Source organism: Labrus bergylta, chromosome 14 (assembly GCF_963930695.1).
Source record: "Labrus bergylta chromosome 14, fLabBer1.1, whole genome shotgun sequence".
NCBI lineage: Eukaryota > Metazoa > Chordata > Actinopteri > Labriformes > Labridae > Labrus > Labrus bergylta.
The window spans coordinates 10,566,952-10,585,815 of record NC_089208.1 but is presented as its reverse complement, the minus strand read 5'-3'; the positions used below and the strand labels follow the sequence as shown (position 1 = coordinate 10,585,815).

Sequence of the window (18,864 nt, the reverse complement as noted above, 5' to 3'; positions counted from 1 at the left end):
CAGGTGTAAGGAGAGATTGGGTTTCCAATATGGTATTAGAAATTAAAACGTATGTGTGACACAGCACCTGTGGAGGTTTAGAGGGGTGAGCTACATATTGACAAGACATATAATAACACATATAAGCCATTACCATGAGATACAACTAAGATATCCTTGGGAAAAAAAACAGTATAATGTGTGCAGTAATGGGTTCAATGCCTTAAGGTTTTGTAAGCATTTCTTTATGGGGCAGCTGTTGCTCAGTTGGTAGAGTCAGTCGTCTTTCAACTGGAAGGTTGGGGGTTTGATCCCCAGCTCCTGCAGCCACATGTCCGATGTGTCCTTGGGCAAGACACTTAACCCCAAGTTTCTCCCACTGCTTTGTTTGCGGCATATGAATAGCATTATTTAGCCTTGATTTAATACAAAACCTGAAGCAGTCAGCAAGTTAAACTTGAAATCTTGATGCGAGTAGCAGCAGCTGTAAGACAAGAGTGTAAATATCAATCTGGCATGCAGTTATACAGTAAGCAAAGTAAGGAGATACAATGATTCGATTTGCCTCATCTACAGCTCTTCGCTGTAAATGCAGTCGTTTGAGATTATAGCTGAGAAAATGTTAAATGACCTTATTTTCAATAGATTTTTGCTCAAGTAACCACTTACAAACAAAAGCCGTGAACCATTTTTCTTTCTTCTGCAGCGCTTAATGAGCCAATTTTCTTTAATAGTCATTTCCCTTAACTCATTTCCTGACGGAATCAGTTTGAAAATGCAATTAGTGGCGAGAGAAATCCTTTTTTCTTGAAACATTTTAAACTAAAACATAACTACCGACCTCATTGTCATCTTCCCATGTCATTTTCCATCTGTGTGTTGTCCGTCACACTGTGTGTCTGTGAATATCTGGATATATTGTGTAAAGGTGAAGGAGATATCTTGTCCCCCTGCGGTCCCCAATGGTAAGCCGACCCCCGTTGTACTGTCCCAGGCTCAGACTTCACCCAGAGAACAGGTGTGTGGTTATCTTGCTGCAAAGCTACACTTAACAGTGTGTGTTTCCAACATTCAGCAGAACTAGGCTTTTTTTTTTTAACAATGCGTGCTTGTTTGTGGCCACACACATAAGGGGAAATTGATTATAGCTATGTAATGTACATACTGGCTACCATATTGCAATTGCTGGTCCTGCTATCCAACTGTAGGTCCCAGAACTGATTCCCTCTGAGGACGATCACAAACGTGTGAGGAGGATCTTCAACGTCGATGGCAGTGATGTAACTTCTCTATTTCCCTTGCTCTATTTGTTTGGTTTGCACCTGCCATGCTTTCACAAAGACTTCCTCTGTGAGCAGCCTGAGCCAACTGCTTAAATGTCTAAAAACCCACAAAGGTCCACGCTGGGCTGTCCTGAGCTGTCCCTCTGCCTTCAGGGTTCAAGTGACAGGGGTTGTTGTCAACTTGGTGTGAAATTAGAAACTCTGGGACCTAAGAAACATTTTCTGTCTCACAAATCCTAAGTTGGTTACCTAGGTGATTTAAGCTTTTCCAAAAGCATCCTAACGTGTTTCGCTCTCAGAGTTTTTCTTTTTTACAACATCACGGAGACTAAAAAATGAAGTACATGTTAACTTTTTTAAAGGTTTGTATTTGATTGGTAGCTTTTTTTTCCAGAAAAGAAAAGCCCATAGCGTTAGCCCTTGTACATATTGGTAAACATCTATACCTCTAATAATGAATCGTAACAGCTTCTATATTGTGTTTATTGCCTTCCTGTGTGTGAGTGTTATTTGCTTTGTTATCAGGTCCAAAGGAGCTGTACTGTGTGACGATTTGTTTGCTCTCTGATTATTTCTGCAGTGCTCGATCATATTGCAGTGTCTGCTTACCTCAGTCTCTAGCGCACTGAAAGACACTTCTCCTTGCTCTGATCTCCTGTTGTCTCAAATGATGTCCCATGTGTCTCTTCTTTTGCTTCTCTGTGGGTCATTGGATCCTGACTTGCTGCTGTCCTCTGTGCTGTATGCATGGCCAGCGTGCCAGAGGCCGCAAATCCTCTCAGGTACAGCCTGCTCCACGGGCAGCTCGCCGTGCCTCCCTCGCCTGTAGAGTGCTGGAGTCTAAAGCTAGTTCCCCTCTACTGACCCCTCTTTGTTTGTGCCTGCCCGCTCCCTCTTTTGTCCCCTCTGTGCTGTCGGAGGTTCATTCTGGGTTCATGAACCTAGAATGTAGAAATGTGACTATAACCATTTGGTTATATAAAACCAGGGTTTTGACCAGGGTTTGGAGGTCTCATAAACACTAATAAAGCTTGTTTTTTGCAATGCTGCAGTAAGTTTACAATGTTAAGAATATGAAGCTGTGTATTGGTTTGGTGCTTTTACTGTAGTTAACATTACAGAAGACACATGTATCACTATAGAACTCCGGGTATTCCAGAATATACTTGCATTGATATCCCATACCTATATCTGAAATTAGTTTTTCATCATGCCCCTGTGTTGATGCAGTACCATGCTCTCCTTCTCTAGCTGATTTCATTAGAATTAGATTATAACATTGTTTTACACCTAGCTGCACGGTTCCCTGCATTTAAATCGTCCTGTGTACAACTGATCTTGTTAACTTTGACTGTTAATGTAACAGAACGTGAATTTATCCACACACCCGTGAACACGCTGCACTTTAATGCACCTTGTAATCCCTGCTCATTAATGCAATAATAGTGTCATTTTTTATGGTGAATTTACTTCAATGACTTACTTATTCTGCTGCCGTTGCTAGACCGCGTTGTTGAACTGCCTCTGGCCTTGCTGCAATGTTTTCTAATCTCCGTTTTTCTTTCAAATGTTGCCTCACTGTAAAATGTTTCCACCGTTTTATATTCTGCATTGTTTCTATCCTGCACTCTGAAGTTGCTAACTTTAAGTTGTTGAATAAAGATGCAAATAAATCCTTGACTCTGCTCCTTCACTTCTGCAGTCCAAGCCTGTCGAGGACCCTGTGGCCATCCTTCAGGCAGCACACTCGGCTGCGGCTAAGGTCTGACCATTACTACAACTGATTGTGGTTCTGGTTGCTTCCCCCCTCGTCTGTGTTTCAGAGTGATGTGTTCTTTTGTGGTTTTGCGTGTGATGAAGTAGGAAAAGGGAGTGAGAACATGAAAGCCTGGCTTTCATTCTCACTATAGCACTAACTGTTAAAGTAGCACAACCTGCTGTTTGTTTGCACATTTTTAACCAGAGAGAAGACATAAAGAAGAGAACTAAAGTTATGCAGTGTTGCATATAGCATAGTGTACCTGAAGTGATTAAATGCATGACTCACCGCCATCTCTTGGATGGCTGTTTGTTGTGGTCATTTAGTTATTTAGCAGTCCCCTCTATTTATATCTATGTGATGTAATTGTTATTACTGAAACACCACTAACTGAACTTTATTGCTTGGTGTCTATTTTAAACAGATTAAATGCACACTCTGTGAGCACTGAACTTTGCTTTAAAAATATGGATTGTGTGGACTGTAGTTAGTCTGTGAAGGTCTAATGTGTAATGGACATGTACACAAGTGGTTAAATATACTTAAAAAAAAAAAAAAAAACATTAATGCAGGTTTTCTCACCTGAAGAAGTCCTGAATCCATTAAATCAAATACACTTTTATGTCTCTTGTAAAATATTTGTTTAAGTATTGTTATGAGCAATCTAGTGTATTGTTAATCATTCAACAGTGTTGATGTTGCTTTCTTAATTCTTAAACAAAATATGTGTTTTCTCTCCTTGTCTTGTTTAATCTGTAATAACAGGGGAAGACTGAGGAGCAGATAACAGCAGAGAAAGTCTGGTACCACACAGAAAAAGTATGGCTTGTCCACAAAGACGGATTCTCCTTGGGTTAGTAAAAACCTAGTATTCAATGATATGTGTCAAAACGAGTATTCAAAGCCAACCTACTATCCCGTCTGTAGTGCTGTGTCTGTCTCTGTTGAACAATAAAGGTTGGTTTTTGTGAAGCTTAGAAAGTGCTTTGAATGATTTGAATCTCACCGGAGGGCACCAGACTAGACTTCTCAGTTTGACCTCAGGCTGCATGTAATTGGTTTTATTTTGAACATCAACTGCTCATCTAGTTTTAATGCAGCTTAGGCATTATTTAAAAGCGATACAACTAATGCCCATTATCAGACATGTAATATAAGACAAAGCTTTTATCTCAGGTTGAGATCATATGCCGTGATTAATTAACTCCAACTATATGGTGATGCATGCAGCGACCCTCCTGAAGACGCAGGCAGGCAGTTTGCCAGAGGGGAAGGTGAAAATCTGCCTGGAGAGTGATGGATCTTTATTGGACGTGGATGAAGACGATGTAGAGAAGGTATTTAATCATCGAATCAACTTTGAAGCGCATCAATTACAGACGACACTGAGTGAGTGCGTGACTGCGTTTCTGACTTTGAACCGTAGGCAAACCCTCCGATGTTTGACCGCGTGGAGGACTTGGCCGCTCTGCAGTATTTAAATGAGTCGAGCGTGATGCACTCCCTGAGGCAGCGTTATGGTGGTAACCTGGTGCACACCCACAGCGGTCCCAACATGGTGGTTATTAACCCCATTAGTGCCCCCTCCATGTACTCTGAGAAGGTAGGATTGTGTCTGTGCATATAATATCCCCTCTCACATGGGATATCAGACTATCAGAATCTGTGTTTAAGTATAAAGATAATTGAAATGAACAACCTCTCTTTATGGTATTTTTACCCCCTCTAGTCTCCTCTTCACTTTCACCTGGTTTTTCTTTCTAGGTGATGCAAATGTTCAAAGGCTGCAAAAGGGAGGATGCCGCCCCTCACATATACAGCATGGCCCAGTCTGCCTACAGAAACCTCCTGACCACAAGGCAGGATCAGTCCATTGTCCTGCTGGGCAAGAGTGGAAGTGGCAAGACCACCAACTGTCAACACATCATCCAATATCTGGTCAACATCGCTGGCAGCACCAACAAGTCATTCTCAAGTCGGTTGGAGATGATGCAAACTCCAAAATATTTGTTTTTGATGTCATGTCAACACACCAACACTTTGTCTCTTTGTTGACTGTAGCAGAGAAATGGCAAGCGGTCTACACAGTTTTGGAGTCCTTTGGGAATTCCTCTACCTGTATGAATGGGAATGCTAGTCGCTTCTCCCATATTGTTTCCATGGACTTTGACCAAGCAGGCCTGGTGACATCAGCCTCTATCCAGGTACAAACACCCTAAATAATTTCTTTATCTGCTTTCATCTGGAACAAGTGTTTCACTTACTGTCTATAATACATGTCATCTTCTAACTCACTCATGTTGTGTTCTGCTGTGGCCTTGCAGACCATGCTTCTGGAGAAGATTAGAGTGTCGAGAAGACCAGAGGGAGAGTCCACTTTTAATGTCTTTTACTACCTGATGGCAGGAGTAGACAGCTCTCTAAGGTCAAGATTATATGCACAATACAGCCCAGTTCTACACGGAGCAATTGTGATCACATATTGCAACAGTGTTTTTCTGCTTTTAGAAAAAGCTAGACATGAGATGTGATGTATTTTGTGTGTCTTCCATTTCTTTACCAGAACTGAGCTGCACCTCAACCATTTTGCTGAAAACCATGCATTTGGGATCATGCCTCAGACTAAGGTAAATACTTATTGTCAATGATAACTTTCACTGGTCTGAATGTTTAGATAATGTCAAGTGAACGCAGCTATATCAGACAGATTCAAAATCACCCTCTCTGATGTTATGGTGCCAATAAAAAGTGAGTGAGCCCCATAGATTTTCATGTTGTTACCTCAACCAGATGTGTTATGCCTGTTCTTTTGTCACACACCCACATCAGGAGGAATTAGAATTTACTTATTTGAAAATAAAAATGAGATCTATTTTGTAGTAAAGTCAGTAGTGGATGGCTCTCTTCAGTTCCTCACTCTGAATCTTAAGTGATTTGAGGCCTTAACCACATTAAAACAATAATAATCTTAAGTCTTCCATTATCACTTTGTTAAGGAGCCTTTTCATATTTCATGCAATCAGTAACCTCCCATGTTGAAACATGAAGCCAGTGCAGAAGTGCAAAAAACTGCAGTTCCTCGGTTGTCACGTTGAAGCTGGCCGCAATCTCCTTTGGATCCCATATTAAAACGGCCATGCTAACCCTATGTTTACAGCCTGGTTCAAAGAAAGGTTGCAGTCTCAAAAACAGATTTTTGTTTCTTAATAACTGAATATGGAGGGGGGGGTTATGACTAACTGGTAGATGCATTGTAGCTGTTTTGCTTAAAGGCTGGTACACACCAAACTGGCAACAAAGAACAAGCTGAGACATAAACTGACTGCTGTTCGCAACCTAATGATAGCAGCCTTCTGCCAATTAGTTCTTGCATTCTGTGAATGTGTGAGAGGCAATAACTCTCTATACATATAACTGATACTCACCTGCTCGCACACAGCAGAGGGTCATTCTGTATTACAGGAATGACAATAGATTTATTTTAGAGTCTATGTTTTCATAACTTAAGGAAGAGTTTAATAATCTTTGGATTATGTCAGCATCTTTTGGCTGCCCTGGTGCAATATGCTGAAGCCTACTTTACTTTAAGGCATCATTTTATCGCTTCGACTGTAGTTCAAAAACAACATTTATTTGAACGTATGTGCTATCTGCCAGACTGAGGATAAGCAGCGGGCCTCCCAGCAGTTTTCTAAGCTGCAGGCAGCCATGAGGGTTCTGGGGATCAGCGGTGATGAGCAGAGGGCCTTCTGGCTCGTCCTGGGGGCCATCTACCATCTGGGGGCTGCAGGAGCTACTAAAGGTAAGCTACATTTTCTTTTCTGTTCTGTAACTTCCACCACAAACACAATGTTAATCTTAAAATAACGTATAACTGTGGCAAAGATGCAAAGGATCACCCTTGATTTATGCCAACTATAGAGGCTGATGAGAAAGTCAAAAGAGTCAAAGATGAGCTGTTGTATGATCTAAAACATGTAACGTTTATAAAATCACTGAAGGTAACGTCTTCAGTGTGACGCAAGACAGCTGTAATCCAGATAACTGAATTATGCAATTGCACTTTAAAAGATGTTGCACAGTGCAGAGGTTGTTACATTGCTCCGTACTGCATTGATTTGAAACTCAAAAAGAAGAATTATTAATATCCTGAAGTGTCTTATAATATCCATGGTGACCAGGAAATAGTCATTGCAAAACATTTCCTGCTTTAGAACTGATAGAAATACAAAATAATACAAGGAGAGATTTGCATCATTTGAGTCTTGGTGATTTGCTCTTCTGTAAATGCTTGCATGCAACAGGTGAAGTGACTCATTTTCTGTTCTGACCCTTCTGTCATGTTGCTATTATTATTCTGTACTGAAGTATTACATCATATAAACACTGCTTCATCAACTGAAATCAATGGCAAACTATCAGAGTCAAATAGTCAGGAGACACGATTGCAGCTCAAGGACACAACCACCAAACAGCCACCTTTTGGCTCTAAGTCTTGACAGACTTTACTTGATCTTGTCATAAGAATTCATCAGAACTCTTATGGGAGCAGCAGTCCTCTTTAACGCGAGGATGTGCTCCTGTCATCTTTTGAAGCTATTTGTCTGATGAAATCTAATGTAAGACGGTTTCATTGTTTTATTTTGTTCTGAGGTAAAAGATCTGCCTCCCACAGCATTTGACTCTCAAATTTTAAAATGAGAAATCTTCCATTTTAAAAGGCTGGGGCTGTCAATCTTCATCACTGGGGAGGTTTCTATTAGTCTATTAGTTTTTGATTAAGTGTGAAGGGCCCTTCCTCATAGACAGGTATAGTAGACCTTACATGGATGTACAAATGTATTTCTAAATGAAAATCCTCTGCTTATCAATCATTTACTGACTCTAAATTGCCTGTAGGTGTGAATGTGAGTGTGGCTGGTTTTCTTTCTCTATATATGTCATGCCTGTGATTGACTGGCGACCAGTCCATGGTGCCTCTCGCCCAATGACAGCTGGGATCGGCTCCGCCACCCCATAACCCAAAACGTGAAAAAGTAGTATAGGTAATGGATGGATGGATGAGTTTCTCTCTAGAAGCAGCTCACACAGTATATCATAATAACACACGAATCATAATTAATGTATAGAAACAGTAACTCTGTCTTTTATGGCTGCTTGCTCACTTTTCATTCTCAGTCTGCTCTGCAAGTGACTGACAGCCTGTAATGCAGAATTTCTTGCTTATTTATTTCCAGTGATCCCCTCTAGTAGGCTGCCAATCGTTTTGATGGTAATTTAACACCATCCTGAAAGAGATTTCAACATTTCAGCAATTCATATTTTCCCATTCAGAATCTATTTTGGGGTGTAAGAAGACTAAAGAACATCTGTTCTGATGTCCAAGTTACTGGGTGATCTCTGTACTCCTGTTAAACACACAAATGTTCTCAAGATGAAACCATCGAGGAGGGAAAAAAGTCATGAGTGGTCACATTACTAAGAATTCATTTAGTCTCTCTGTCTTTATTTATGAAAGGATTTGAATCATACCCCACTGAAAGGAGATTTATGCTAAGAGGCCTTTACTTTGTCTTCTGACTGTAACACAGATTATAAAACTGTTTTAAACTACCATACGGTCACTGGCAGTGCAGCTTCATGGTTGAACACAAGAGGGCAGCACTAATCTCTCATTTAACACAACATTTGAAACCACTGAAATGTAGTTGCTTTTCTCTGTACTGTGCTGTCATCACTTAGAAAAGATGAGTACGAACATTTTTTTAAGATAAGTAGATTTAAAAAAAACAAATCTTGTAGCGTCATTCACTCCTCTGTGTTCGATCCAGTTGTTTATTGTTATAAATGCAAACGTAATGTCCTCATATTAAAAGTTTTGTCCAAATTTGTAGTGGGGAATCTCCATTAAAGCAAATATTTAAACACAACCACCCTGCTTATTATCATGAAAAGATTGCAGAGCGCTGATGTGAAACAGATAGAGCCCACTTCTCAGTGTGATATCCCCCGTCTATCTTTGAAGTTTTAGTAGATACCACTCCATGGTGGATTAGCACTCAAGTTAACACTCCTATCTGCATGTTTCCATCATTTAGACACCAGATTAAAAATAAACTTGTGTTTTCTGACAGAAGCCTTTGTGAACATAAATGAATGGTGTCCCCTTATGACAAGTGTTGCTTTTATTCCCAAGGCGATAAAAGTGGCAATTATCATTTCAACATGGAACAACAGCCAAAAGCCTGTGGATAAATCTCCTTTTCTAGCTGTAGTTAAATATATTCAAGCCACCATCACTTTGAGCAGGCTTTTAGTGCTTGTTCATACCTGCTGTGTCAGTGCCAGCTTGACCACAGACATAATCCTACCCTGTCAGAGAGAAAGGATTGTCACAAAGCTACCAGTCTAGCCAGGCAGCCTGGAGGTGGCTGGCAGAAGGGGCTAATGGAGGTTTTCATGCACGTGTCTCAGCTGGCAGGAAACAATTTGCACGTCATGAGTGGGCCCAGAAGGCTGCCTACCTGCTGGGCTGCACCCTGGAGGAGCTCTCCTCCTCCATCTTCAAGCACCAGGCCAAGGGCACCCTGCCCAGAGCCAGCACCGCGCGCCAGGCCTCTGACGAAAACGGCACTGCAGATGCAGGTACTCCACAGACTACATTTACATCTCCCTTTTCAGGCCTCACAGCTGTCTCACCTCTCCTCTCCTCCTCTACTCTTTTCTCTTTGTCACCCCCCCCCCCCCCCACACACACACACTCACACAAATACATATGCCTCTCCTCATCACTTGAGGGAAATTGCATGCTGCGGAGAAAGTAAAGCTTATCTTTGTAATGAATACCACAGCTTTACAATGGCTATTGACAGATAAGTAGACACACTGTGTTGGGACAAGCCATTTTGGATCTTCTCCTCGTTCATTGTCCTTGAAATCATAATTGCCTCACATTGATTTTCCCACATGTGAACGTCCTCTGACTTCCATCAGGACTGCAGCATACTTTGAAGGGCATGAGGTTGCAGTTAAAAGTCAGCCGCAGCAGGGACACAATGGATTCACCTATGTTTCACCTTTCTTCAATCTCTCCCCCTCACACATGCCCATACAGTCATGCGCACACATGAATATATGCCTCAGGTACCATAAACTCACATTTTGTGCAATAGAGGAATGCATTTGGGAAAGTTTAAGAGGCGTCCATCACCACCAGGCACAGACATGACAGTGGGCTGTTTGATCTGACCAATTCCAAAACACCTGAGTCCCTAGTGACACTGATTTGACAATTTGGGGCCCAGGCTGAATAAATGTCATGCCAATAGTGTTTTTCCAGCTTTTCAAAGTGAAACACTTTTTTTTTTCCTGTCATCCAACCAGTTGGATAGTTATATCTTGATATATACAGATTTGTTTTCCTACTGGATGTTTTTGATTTGTTTGGTGTGGTTTGGTTGCTTTTCATACCAGGAGCAAAGTCTACAGCATTGGAGTGTTTGGAAGCCATGGCATCTGGGCTTTACTCTGAACTTTTCACCATCCTCATTTCTTTTATAAACCGGTTAGTATATCCCACCTTAAAACTCAAGTAAAACTTATCATTTATAAGTTAATTTTAAATGTTGATTTTCTTATGCCTTGTCGACACATATCTTTAATTAACCTTGACAGATTTCATATCTTAACATTTTCAATTCAAAATGAACACTAACATAGCTTTGCGAGGTTGTTGATGCTTGTCAAAAGGGTGCTGAGAATAAGAAGCTATCGTGACCTTAGGTCTTGGTTTAAGTTTCCAGAATAGAATTAGGATTAGGTGTCATAAGGGGTTAAAGTTATGGCTATGCAGGAGAGCGCTAAGGTCAAAGCTAAGGGTTATATGCAATAATCGATAATGTGTTGCCTCAAGTGTCAATGCGCTGATGTTTGTGCCTATGTGTGTGTTTTCCCTGTGTGCTCCAGGGCCTTGAAATCCAGCCAGCACTCCCTGTGCTCGCTGCTAATCGTGGACACACCGGGCTTTCAAAACCCGCGGCTGGCTAAGCGTGAGTGCGGGGCGACCTTTGAGGACCTGTGCCATAACTACACTCAAGAACGCCTTCACGCCCTCTTCTATCAGCGTACCTTCGTGCAGGAGTTAGAGAGATACAAAGAGGTTCGGACATGTGAAAGGAGCATGCACTCTTATTGTCTCTGTCTCCCTCTCACCTCCTTATCATGCTCCTTTTTTTGTCTGCTGTTTTTCCTCTCAGATACGTCAAGTTTAATAGTGTATGTTTTCACACATCAGATACTCTATCCCTCCCACCTGTCATAAGCTGTGACAAGCCAAGTTCCTGTGTTAGAATCTCTCATTAGTGATGTCTATCTTCACCTCTTCTGCAGAGATCAAAGTAAAGTTAGTCACACCTGCCTTTATGGGACACGCCCAGCTGCACAACAAAGAACCATTTGTCCTCTATCCCCGATCGCAGGAGTAACCGTTCCTTCATAAATTAAGATGTTTTTAGCTAAATTCATCCATTACAATTTATTTTCCTCTAATCACAGAAATCTCCCTTTTAGTCAAACTCTAGCTGATTGCACACTAACAGTTAAGCAGAAATCATAATATTACTTTTAAGGATCCTGGGATTTCCCACCCACATTCCCACCCACGTCCCCCGCCTGGGAGAAAAAAGGAACTGGAGCGAAGTGAAGTATTGTATAAATGAGTCGTGTAGTGTAATTCTCTCTTGTCAGTGCACTTTAAAGTAGAAGAAGCTGTGAAAGTGTCTTTTAAAACTGGGTCAAACTGGTTTAAAACAGCAAACAGTCTCCACAGTGGCAGTGACAGGTGGGTTGAACTGGAATAGAAAAACAACAGGCATATGCTTTACAGTATATTTTTTGAATTGAATGCTTTTGAGTGCTGAAGCTCCGTGTGGCTATTTGTTTTGTATCTCAGAGAACAAAAACCATTCAGGCCACTTCACACACAGTCAACTCCAACACTGGCATCTGTCACAGCCACACTATTAGCTCTGCCAACATTTCCCCACATAACTACTGCTGCCTGCTCTCTGTCACTGTGAGCTTTTTGCTCTGCTGAAGGTAATTTAGAATATTTATTCCCGCTTCATCCCACAAATGTTATTATCTGCAACAGAGTTTCCATTTACCAAAAAGGAGAAAATGCAGTCTTCATAAATGTCAAATGGTGTAATAGATTTGTTATGGCCTTTAGTTTTCCTACATTAAATATGCCATCGTATATTCATTTCAATATCCATAAAATCTGCTCAAACATCATGGGTGCCTGCAAATTCCCTAAATGTACTGTGATGACAGGGTATCAGGATTTTAGATTACTCGCTTAGAATGCCTGGTATCTGAGAGCAAACTAAAATGAGTGTTCTTATTCGATTAAAACACATTTTTTGGCCAATGAAATGTCAGAAACAGTGAAAATCCACTTTTAAAATATCCAACAGTCCAAATAGACGAACTCAAATGTCTAGTTTTTCAGGACAAGAGTTTAAATTCATGAGATGTTTAATGATCAGGTATCACAATGATGAAATAAATCTGCACATTTGAAAAGCAGGCAACATTAAGTGTACTGTAGTTTGCTGGAGCTCTACCTGCAACTTTCTCTGGTCTATTCATAAACATTATACGCGGATGTTAGCGTCCAGGAGGGCAGTCATTGGTTGGGGTCCCAAACGTTTTTGAAGCTTCCAGTTTAAACAGCTGAAACGGCTGCTTTTAGGAATGACCATATTTGGATGAGAGTGAATAAACATTGCCATTCCTCAACACTGGTAGACAGGTTGTTGTAGTAGAAACTTATCAATCCCAGGTAAACAAGCCTCTTAGCATAATAAGCTAGCTATCAAGAGGAGAACACTAACGCATTAGGAAATGTTCACTAGGAAATAAATCAGGTGAATCAAAGGGAAATGTTCTCATAGACTTCGATAACAATATGACTTCCTTTTGCAAAAAGTGGAGTCGCCCCCTGCTTGTGATTACAAAGAATGCAAGTTTAAGGCACTTTGGTGTCGACTTGTTAAATACAGTCTTCTTGCTGATAACCATCTTTTTACACGATCACTGTGTAGGTGTCTAGCAGCATTGGATTAGGTATGTTTTACACAAATCTGCCATGTTCAGCCATGCAAGGTCCACATTTCCTGCATGATCTAAAAAGTACAACCTCAAAACCATGGTTTACTTAGGGACCAGGACCAAAACTGGAATTAAGTTCCTGTGTGGATACTTGAGTTTCTAGAAAAAGGCGCTGTCTTCAATCAGAGGAACATGGGTACATAATGAAGCTAAACGCACACTTGTTTTATTCTTCATCATCTACATCACCATTTTTAGACCTCTACCCTTTTTATGAAACCTAATTGACTTAGTCCAGAGAATGATATTACCTCTGCTCTTATCTTATTCGCACTGAGCTGCTTGTTATTAAGATTCCAAAAATGTTTTTTTCACATATCCTTTAGAACATCTCTGTTTTTCTTTCATTTTGCATCCTCACAAGTCTTTAAAGAGTCTGTCACTCTGCCTCCTTTCAGGAGAACATTGAGCTTGCTTTAGATGACACAGAGCCCAGCACCTCTCTGTCTGTAGCAGTGGTAGACCAGGCCTCAAGCCAAGCTCTGGTAAGTTCACTGTTTTTATGTGTGTGATGTCTTTATATCTGGCTCCCATTTGTCCATATTTTCATGCAGAAATCTGATGTTTGTATAATCACTTGCCTCTGATCTTTAGTGAGCCCTTTTCTCTTTGACTCGGTAATGAATAACATGTGTTGGCCCTCCAAAGTTTTCTTTATTTGACTTTTTAAATATTGAAAGGTGTTGCTCTGCAGATGATGGAAAGAGAGGGCAGGAGCTGGAAAAGAAAAGGTTAGAGAATTGACTTCAAGAAAGAAAATCAATGTTTGGCCTTTGTACCCTCAGATCTGCACCATGGAAACAAGAAATGGCAGAGTTTACAGAGTCATAGATCTGTATGCTGTAACTCCAATGGGTTCGGTTTGAGTGCTTTACTTTCCAAAGGGTCCTACACTCTAATGGGAATGTCATCAGAAGCAGTGAACTGTTCTACAGCACAGCAAAAACCAAAGGGTGATAAAGAAAAAAGACAAAACACTTTGATATTTCAAAGGCATATCTTAAGACAACTTTAATGAATGAAAAGACATTTGGATGAAAGATTTATTTTTCACTCAATAGTAGTTATCTTCTGTTGTAGCTTTACGGCAACAGCCTCGATGCTCGTTTCATTGCAAGCCTCATGGTTGTCGTATCTCTCCTCCCAACAGATACTCTGTGTTGTACTTGAAGTCAGTGTCGTGTGCACAGCTGATAAGGATGTCTCGGGTGTAACTCCCTGATAACTGCTGAAACAGCTTTTGGTTTTGTGAGCTCGGTTCCCTTAGCTCTCAGGGTGTTAGCCATGCTAACCGAGCTGCTCATCCTCTCTGTGAAGATGGATGTCCCTAGGGCTTATTGTTCTACATGTCTTTGTGCATCATTCAAACTTTAGACTTGTTACCGACACAAGTTTAGATTAAAAAAGAAGAAGAAAAGAAACCTTCCTCTTACACTTTTTCCATCACCATCAACACTGGAGTGGATTGTAGTTTCTCCCATGCGTTCACCCTCATTGAAATACTAATTATACTTCTTTTTAATACCTTTTCCTCTTGCATCGCCTCTTCCTTTGCAACTCCTCGTTTCCCTTTTATTCGATTAAACAGAAAACTAAACTGATGATGCCATTATTGCAGCAACTGCTGGAGGCTGCAGGGACCAAAAAGCTTTTTGAAACTTTAATTTGTGATCCTGGTCTTACCATCAGGCCCTTGACAGCCTGCTCACACTTGGAGACATAGTGCAAACTAATTTTACTGACGTGTAGGAGAAAACAAAGTTTTGTAGGGAACTAAACTTCAGAGGCGAGTGCTCTCATCAATCTTTTGTTAGAAGTAGTTGCTGCTTTGCTTTCTGTACCCAGGAGGTGGATAAACAAAAAAAAAGGGCTGAAATATCCTCTTATTCATCAGTGTGTTCCCATTAAATAGCTTAAGTGAGCTAAACGTCCTTCTGGCAAGGTGGTTTTTTGCTAATGAGGTACTGTTTATAAAAACGAAAGCACTTATAGTAAACATGATGAAATAGGTAAATTGGAAGGGAAGCTAAAGGAACGGTGATCAGGGACGTCTTCAGTTAATCTTTTGTCATTTCTACTTGAGTGTTACTGTATCCTGAAGGTGAAACAGAACACTTAATGCTCTCACTGGGACTACACTTAGTGCCAGTGATCTTTTGTGTGAGTGTGTGTGTGTTTCTAAGCGTGTGAACACTTTTATTGGACAGGTACGAACAGTGCGAACGGATGAGGCACGGGGCCTGTTGTGGCTGATGGAGGAGGAGGCGCTGCAGCCCGGAGGTTCAGTGGAGACCCTGCTGGGACGTCTCTTTAGCTACTACGGGCCTGCTGAGGGCGAGAGTAAAGGCAAGGACACACACACACACACACACACACACACACACACACACACACACACACACACACACACACACACACACACACACACACACACACTCAAATTTGAAGCCCACACAAAGCACAACAAGCATATATATATTTGTATATATATTTACTGGAATATGCTGACAAAAGGGTTTAATTCAAACACAATTGAACTTCTATTGAAATGTCATGCTGTAAATACACATGCTTGGTATTCACTTTCTATTGTTGTGCCATGGAATATTATGTTGAATTATTTTGGGGTTCTTTTGAGATTAGAATCAACTTTGAGATTTCAGTTCCTTCAGGAAAAAATGTAGAAAAGTAGTTAACTGTAGTATGTCATGAAGAATAATCAATGATCTAGACTTCATTCAAAGCACCATCAGGCTGTTAGAACAGTATAGATGAGTCAGCAGAATCATTTATCTCCTTCCTATGTTAGTTGATCTTTCTTGAGCTGAGACATCAAGGTATTTTTGTACATGTTTATAGGTAAGAGAGATGAGCACAGAACATCACAGCATGTCTATGACGGTTCTCAGTCATCTGGGTCACTGTAATTAAAGGCTCGATTTAAAAAAAAAGGGCAACCAGTCTTGGTTGAAGTTCTTGAAGATGTTTCAGCTCTCATTATAAATACTCATCAGTTCCAGATAAGAGGTGAAACGTTATATAAGCTCATGGCGCAAAGCATGAAATAAAATGAAAGTAACTCACTAAAGAAAAAAAAAAAATATGTCTCCTTCTTTTATTTAAGCAACCTTGACAACTGGTGCTTCGAAGCTTACAGCTTAGAAAAAAAACATCTCCTTTCAAACTCAAAATCTGTTTTTAGAGAAAATAAATGGCAAAGTTTCTCTTAGCCCTTCACGCTTTTCTGTTTCATTTTTTAGCCATGTCTGTTTGAAGTCCTATACCATACTTCAGTCAAAGAGCTGCATTATTTACATTAGAGGCCTGTTTCATGACTTTTAAACAATCACATTAAAACTAAACAAAGAGGCTGACAGGGCCCCATTTTGTTACTTGTCTGAATGTCACTTAGTTTGGGAAGGTTTGTAAAAAACTCGACATACCAGAATAATTCAGCTTGCCTTAATAAACTGTCCGTACAGTTTTTTTAAGATTTATTTTTGGGCTTTTTGTGCCTTTAATGGAGAGATAGGACAGTGGATAGATTCATAAATCAGGGAGAGAGAGAGAGAGAGAGTGAGGAATGACATGCGGGAAAGGAGCCACAGGTGAGATTCGAACCTGGGCCGCCCGCTTGGAGGGCCATGGCCTCCATACATGGGGCACACGCACTTACCACCGCGCCACCAGCGCCCCAACTTTTGCATATACTTCTGACAAAGTGTAAAGACCGATAAATCTCATTCTACCTTTCTGCATTTCCACCAGGTCACACTTTCCTGTTAAAGAGTGAAAAGGAAAACCACTTTCTGCTGGGCCACAGTCATGGGACTGACTGGGTGGAGTACAATGCCAGCGGGTGGCTGAACTATGCCAAGCAGAATCCTGCCTCCACCAACGCTGCGTTCCTCCTGCAGGACTCCCAGAAGTAAGTGTCCCATTTAAAGCAGGAGATTTACACCTGTTTTTACATGACGTTTTACTTGGTGTATAAGTAGAAACTTTGAGGCTGAGGTTGTGCATCTCTTTCAGGAAGATCATCAGCTCATTGTTCATGAGCAGAGCAGGTGGAGCCACAGTCCTGTCAGGGTCCATTGCAGGCCTTGAAGGTGTTTCCCAGCTGTCTTTGCGAAGGGCCACTAGCATGAGAAAGACCTTCACCACAGGAGTGGCTGCTATCAAGAAGAAATCCTTGTGCATCCAGATCAAGCTTCAAGTGGTGAGAGGAGAGGATGGGACTCTGCTGTCAGTCAGATTTTCTGTTTGTGTTTTTCATTTACTGCCAAGTTTCAAAAAGTGCCTGTGCTTCCAAGAACACTGAGAATCCACATTGAAGTTTACACCTTATTTTTCCATTGAGTTCTTCCTGTTTGGTTTGTTAACGTGCCATTTCACACCTGTTATCAAACGACTTTGCAGATTGATGTGATAAGTGTATCAAGGCTGATAGTCCAAATAGTGGTGTGCTTTGGACTAGTCACAGATTGTTTTATGCAGCTTTAGAGAAAATGAATGGGATGATAGCCAGTAATTGGGCTGCACCCAGAGATGAATATTAGAACATTTTTGCAGTTACTTGATTCCAACTCTTTTACCTGATAAAGCCGTTGTTATTGGATTATGTTCACAAGTATTTTTTAAGTCCAGCACTAAGTCTTTTTCTAAATATTAGCTTGTTTTTGTTTTGACCAGAGAAGGTAGGCGGTTCCATCGCTGCCAACCAGCAGGTGTTGCAGCGATGGAAGCGGGCAAGTAACTGGTTCAGATATAACTGATTCTACCCCACCTTAAAAGCCTCGTCATTTTTCTAAAAAGCTGCATGACCAGAAATGTGGTAAAACTAGAATTAATATTGGAGATGCTTTTGAAAAATGGAGAGAGGTTAGAAAGGTTCCAGTACCGATGCAGATCTGAGGAACACTGAAGCTTCTGTGTCCGCGACATACTGCAGCAACCTGTGTGCGTAACGACTCCAGGGAGGATGGGACAGGGGGGATAGACAGCTCCCTCCAATGTTTGAATTTGGACTGCAGTACTCATTTTAAACACTAGGTTACAGAGTTACACTTTGGTCTTTTAAAAATGAAAAAAGTCCCAGGCCTTTCTTTTTTAAGATGTCTTTTTTTGGGGGGGGCTTTTTGACTTTATTTAGACAGGACAGCAGATAGAGTAGGGGCCAACTTTGAGGACTATGGCCTCTGTACATGGGGCGTGACCGAACCACTAGGCCGTCTCCGCCCCAGACCCAGGCCTTTTTTGCTTTAAAATACATGAAAAAGTCACTTCTCCAATCAGGGAATAAATCATTTGGTATGAAAGAAGTTAAAGTCTTCAGTAGATAATCTGTGTAATGTAAAAAGAAAAAGGTGAAAAGAAAAAGCCTGATACGGATCCGCTTTAAGCCCTTAAGTACAAAGGGTATAGAAACATAAATACACTTAAAGGTAGCTTTTAAGAATGTATACAATAAAATGCATTTTTATTCTTGCTGTCATCTAGAGAGCTGAGTACTTAAATTCTTTGCAACAGCATTGTTAAGAATTAAGATAGTAGATTTAATCTGCATGTGGGTATTAAAACACAGTCTGTTCAGGGGTTCTTGTTATATTTTAAGATGTTTATGTCAGAACCAGTATGCATAGGCATTTGGTTGTTTGGAAGAACTCAGTG

At 40.8% G+C, this 18,864-nt stretch overlaps 1 protein-coding gene across 2 annotated transcripts in view; it reads left to right on the top strand.

Annotated features, from left to right (window-relative positions):
* The window catches only part of LOC109981465 (unconventional myosin-XVIIIa-like), a 59,549-nt gene that overhangs the window by 4,272 nt on the left and 36,413 nt on the right, over window positions 1-18,864 (top strand). For both annotated transcript variants that reach the window (XM_065963017.1, XM_065963015.1), the window contains exons 4-20: window positions 908-997; window positions 2,965-3,024; window positions 3,787-3,874; window positions 4,252-4,358; window positions 4,448-4,624; window positions 4,786-4,996; window positions 5,083-5,225; window positions 5,346-5,446; window positions 5,585-5,648; window positions 6,679-6,823; window positions 9,496-9,666; window positions 10,495-10,585; window positions 10,987-11,179; window positions 13,593-13,679; window positions 15,402-15,540; window positions 16,963-17,122; window positions 17,227-17,413. In XM_065963017.1, coding sequence (XP_065819089.1) covers window positions 908-997; window positions 2,965-3,024; window positions 3,787-3,874; window positions 4,252-4,358; window positions 4,448-4,624; window positions 4,786-4,996; window positions 5,083-5,225; window positions 5,346-5,446; window positions 5,585-5,648; window positions 6,679-6,823; window positions 9,496-9,666; window positions 10,495-10,585; window positions 10,987-11,179; window positions 13,593-13,679; window positions 15,402-15,540; window positions 16,963-17,122; window positions 17,227-17,413 — 2,214 coding nt within the window. The remainder of the gene's footprint in view (window positions 1-907; window positions 998-2,964; window positions 3,025-3,786; window positions 3,875-4,251; window positions 4,359-4,447; window positions 4,625-4,785; window positions 4,997-5,082; window positions 5,226-5,345; window positions 5,447-5,584; window positions 5,649-6,678; window positions 6,824-9,495; window positions 9,667-10,494; window positions 10,586-10,986; window positions 11,180-13,592; window positions 13,680-15,401; window positions 15,541-16,962; window positions 17,123-17,226; window positions 17,414-18,864) is intronic.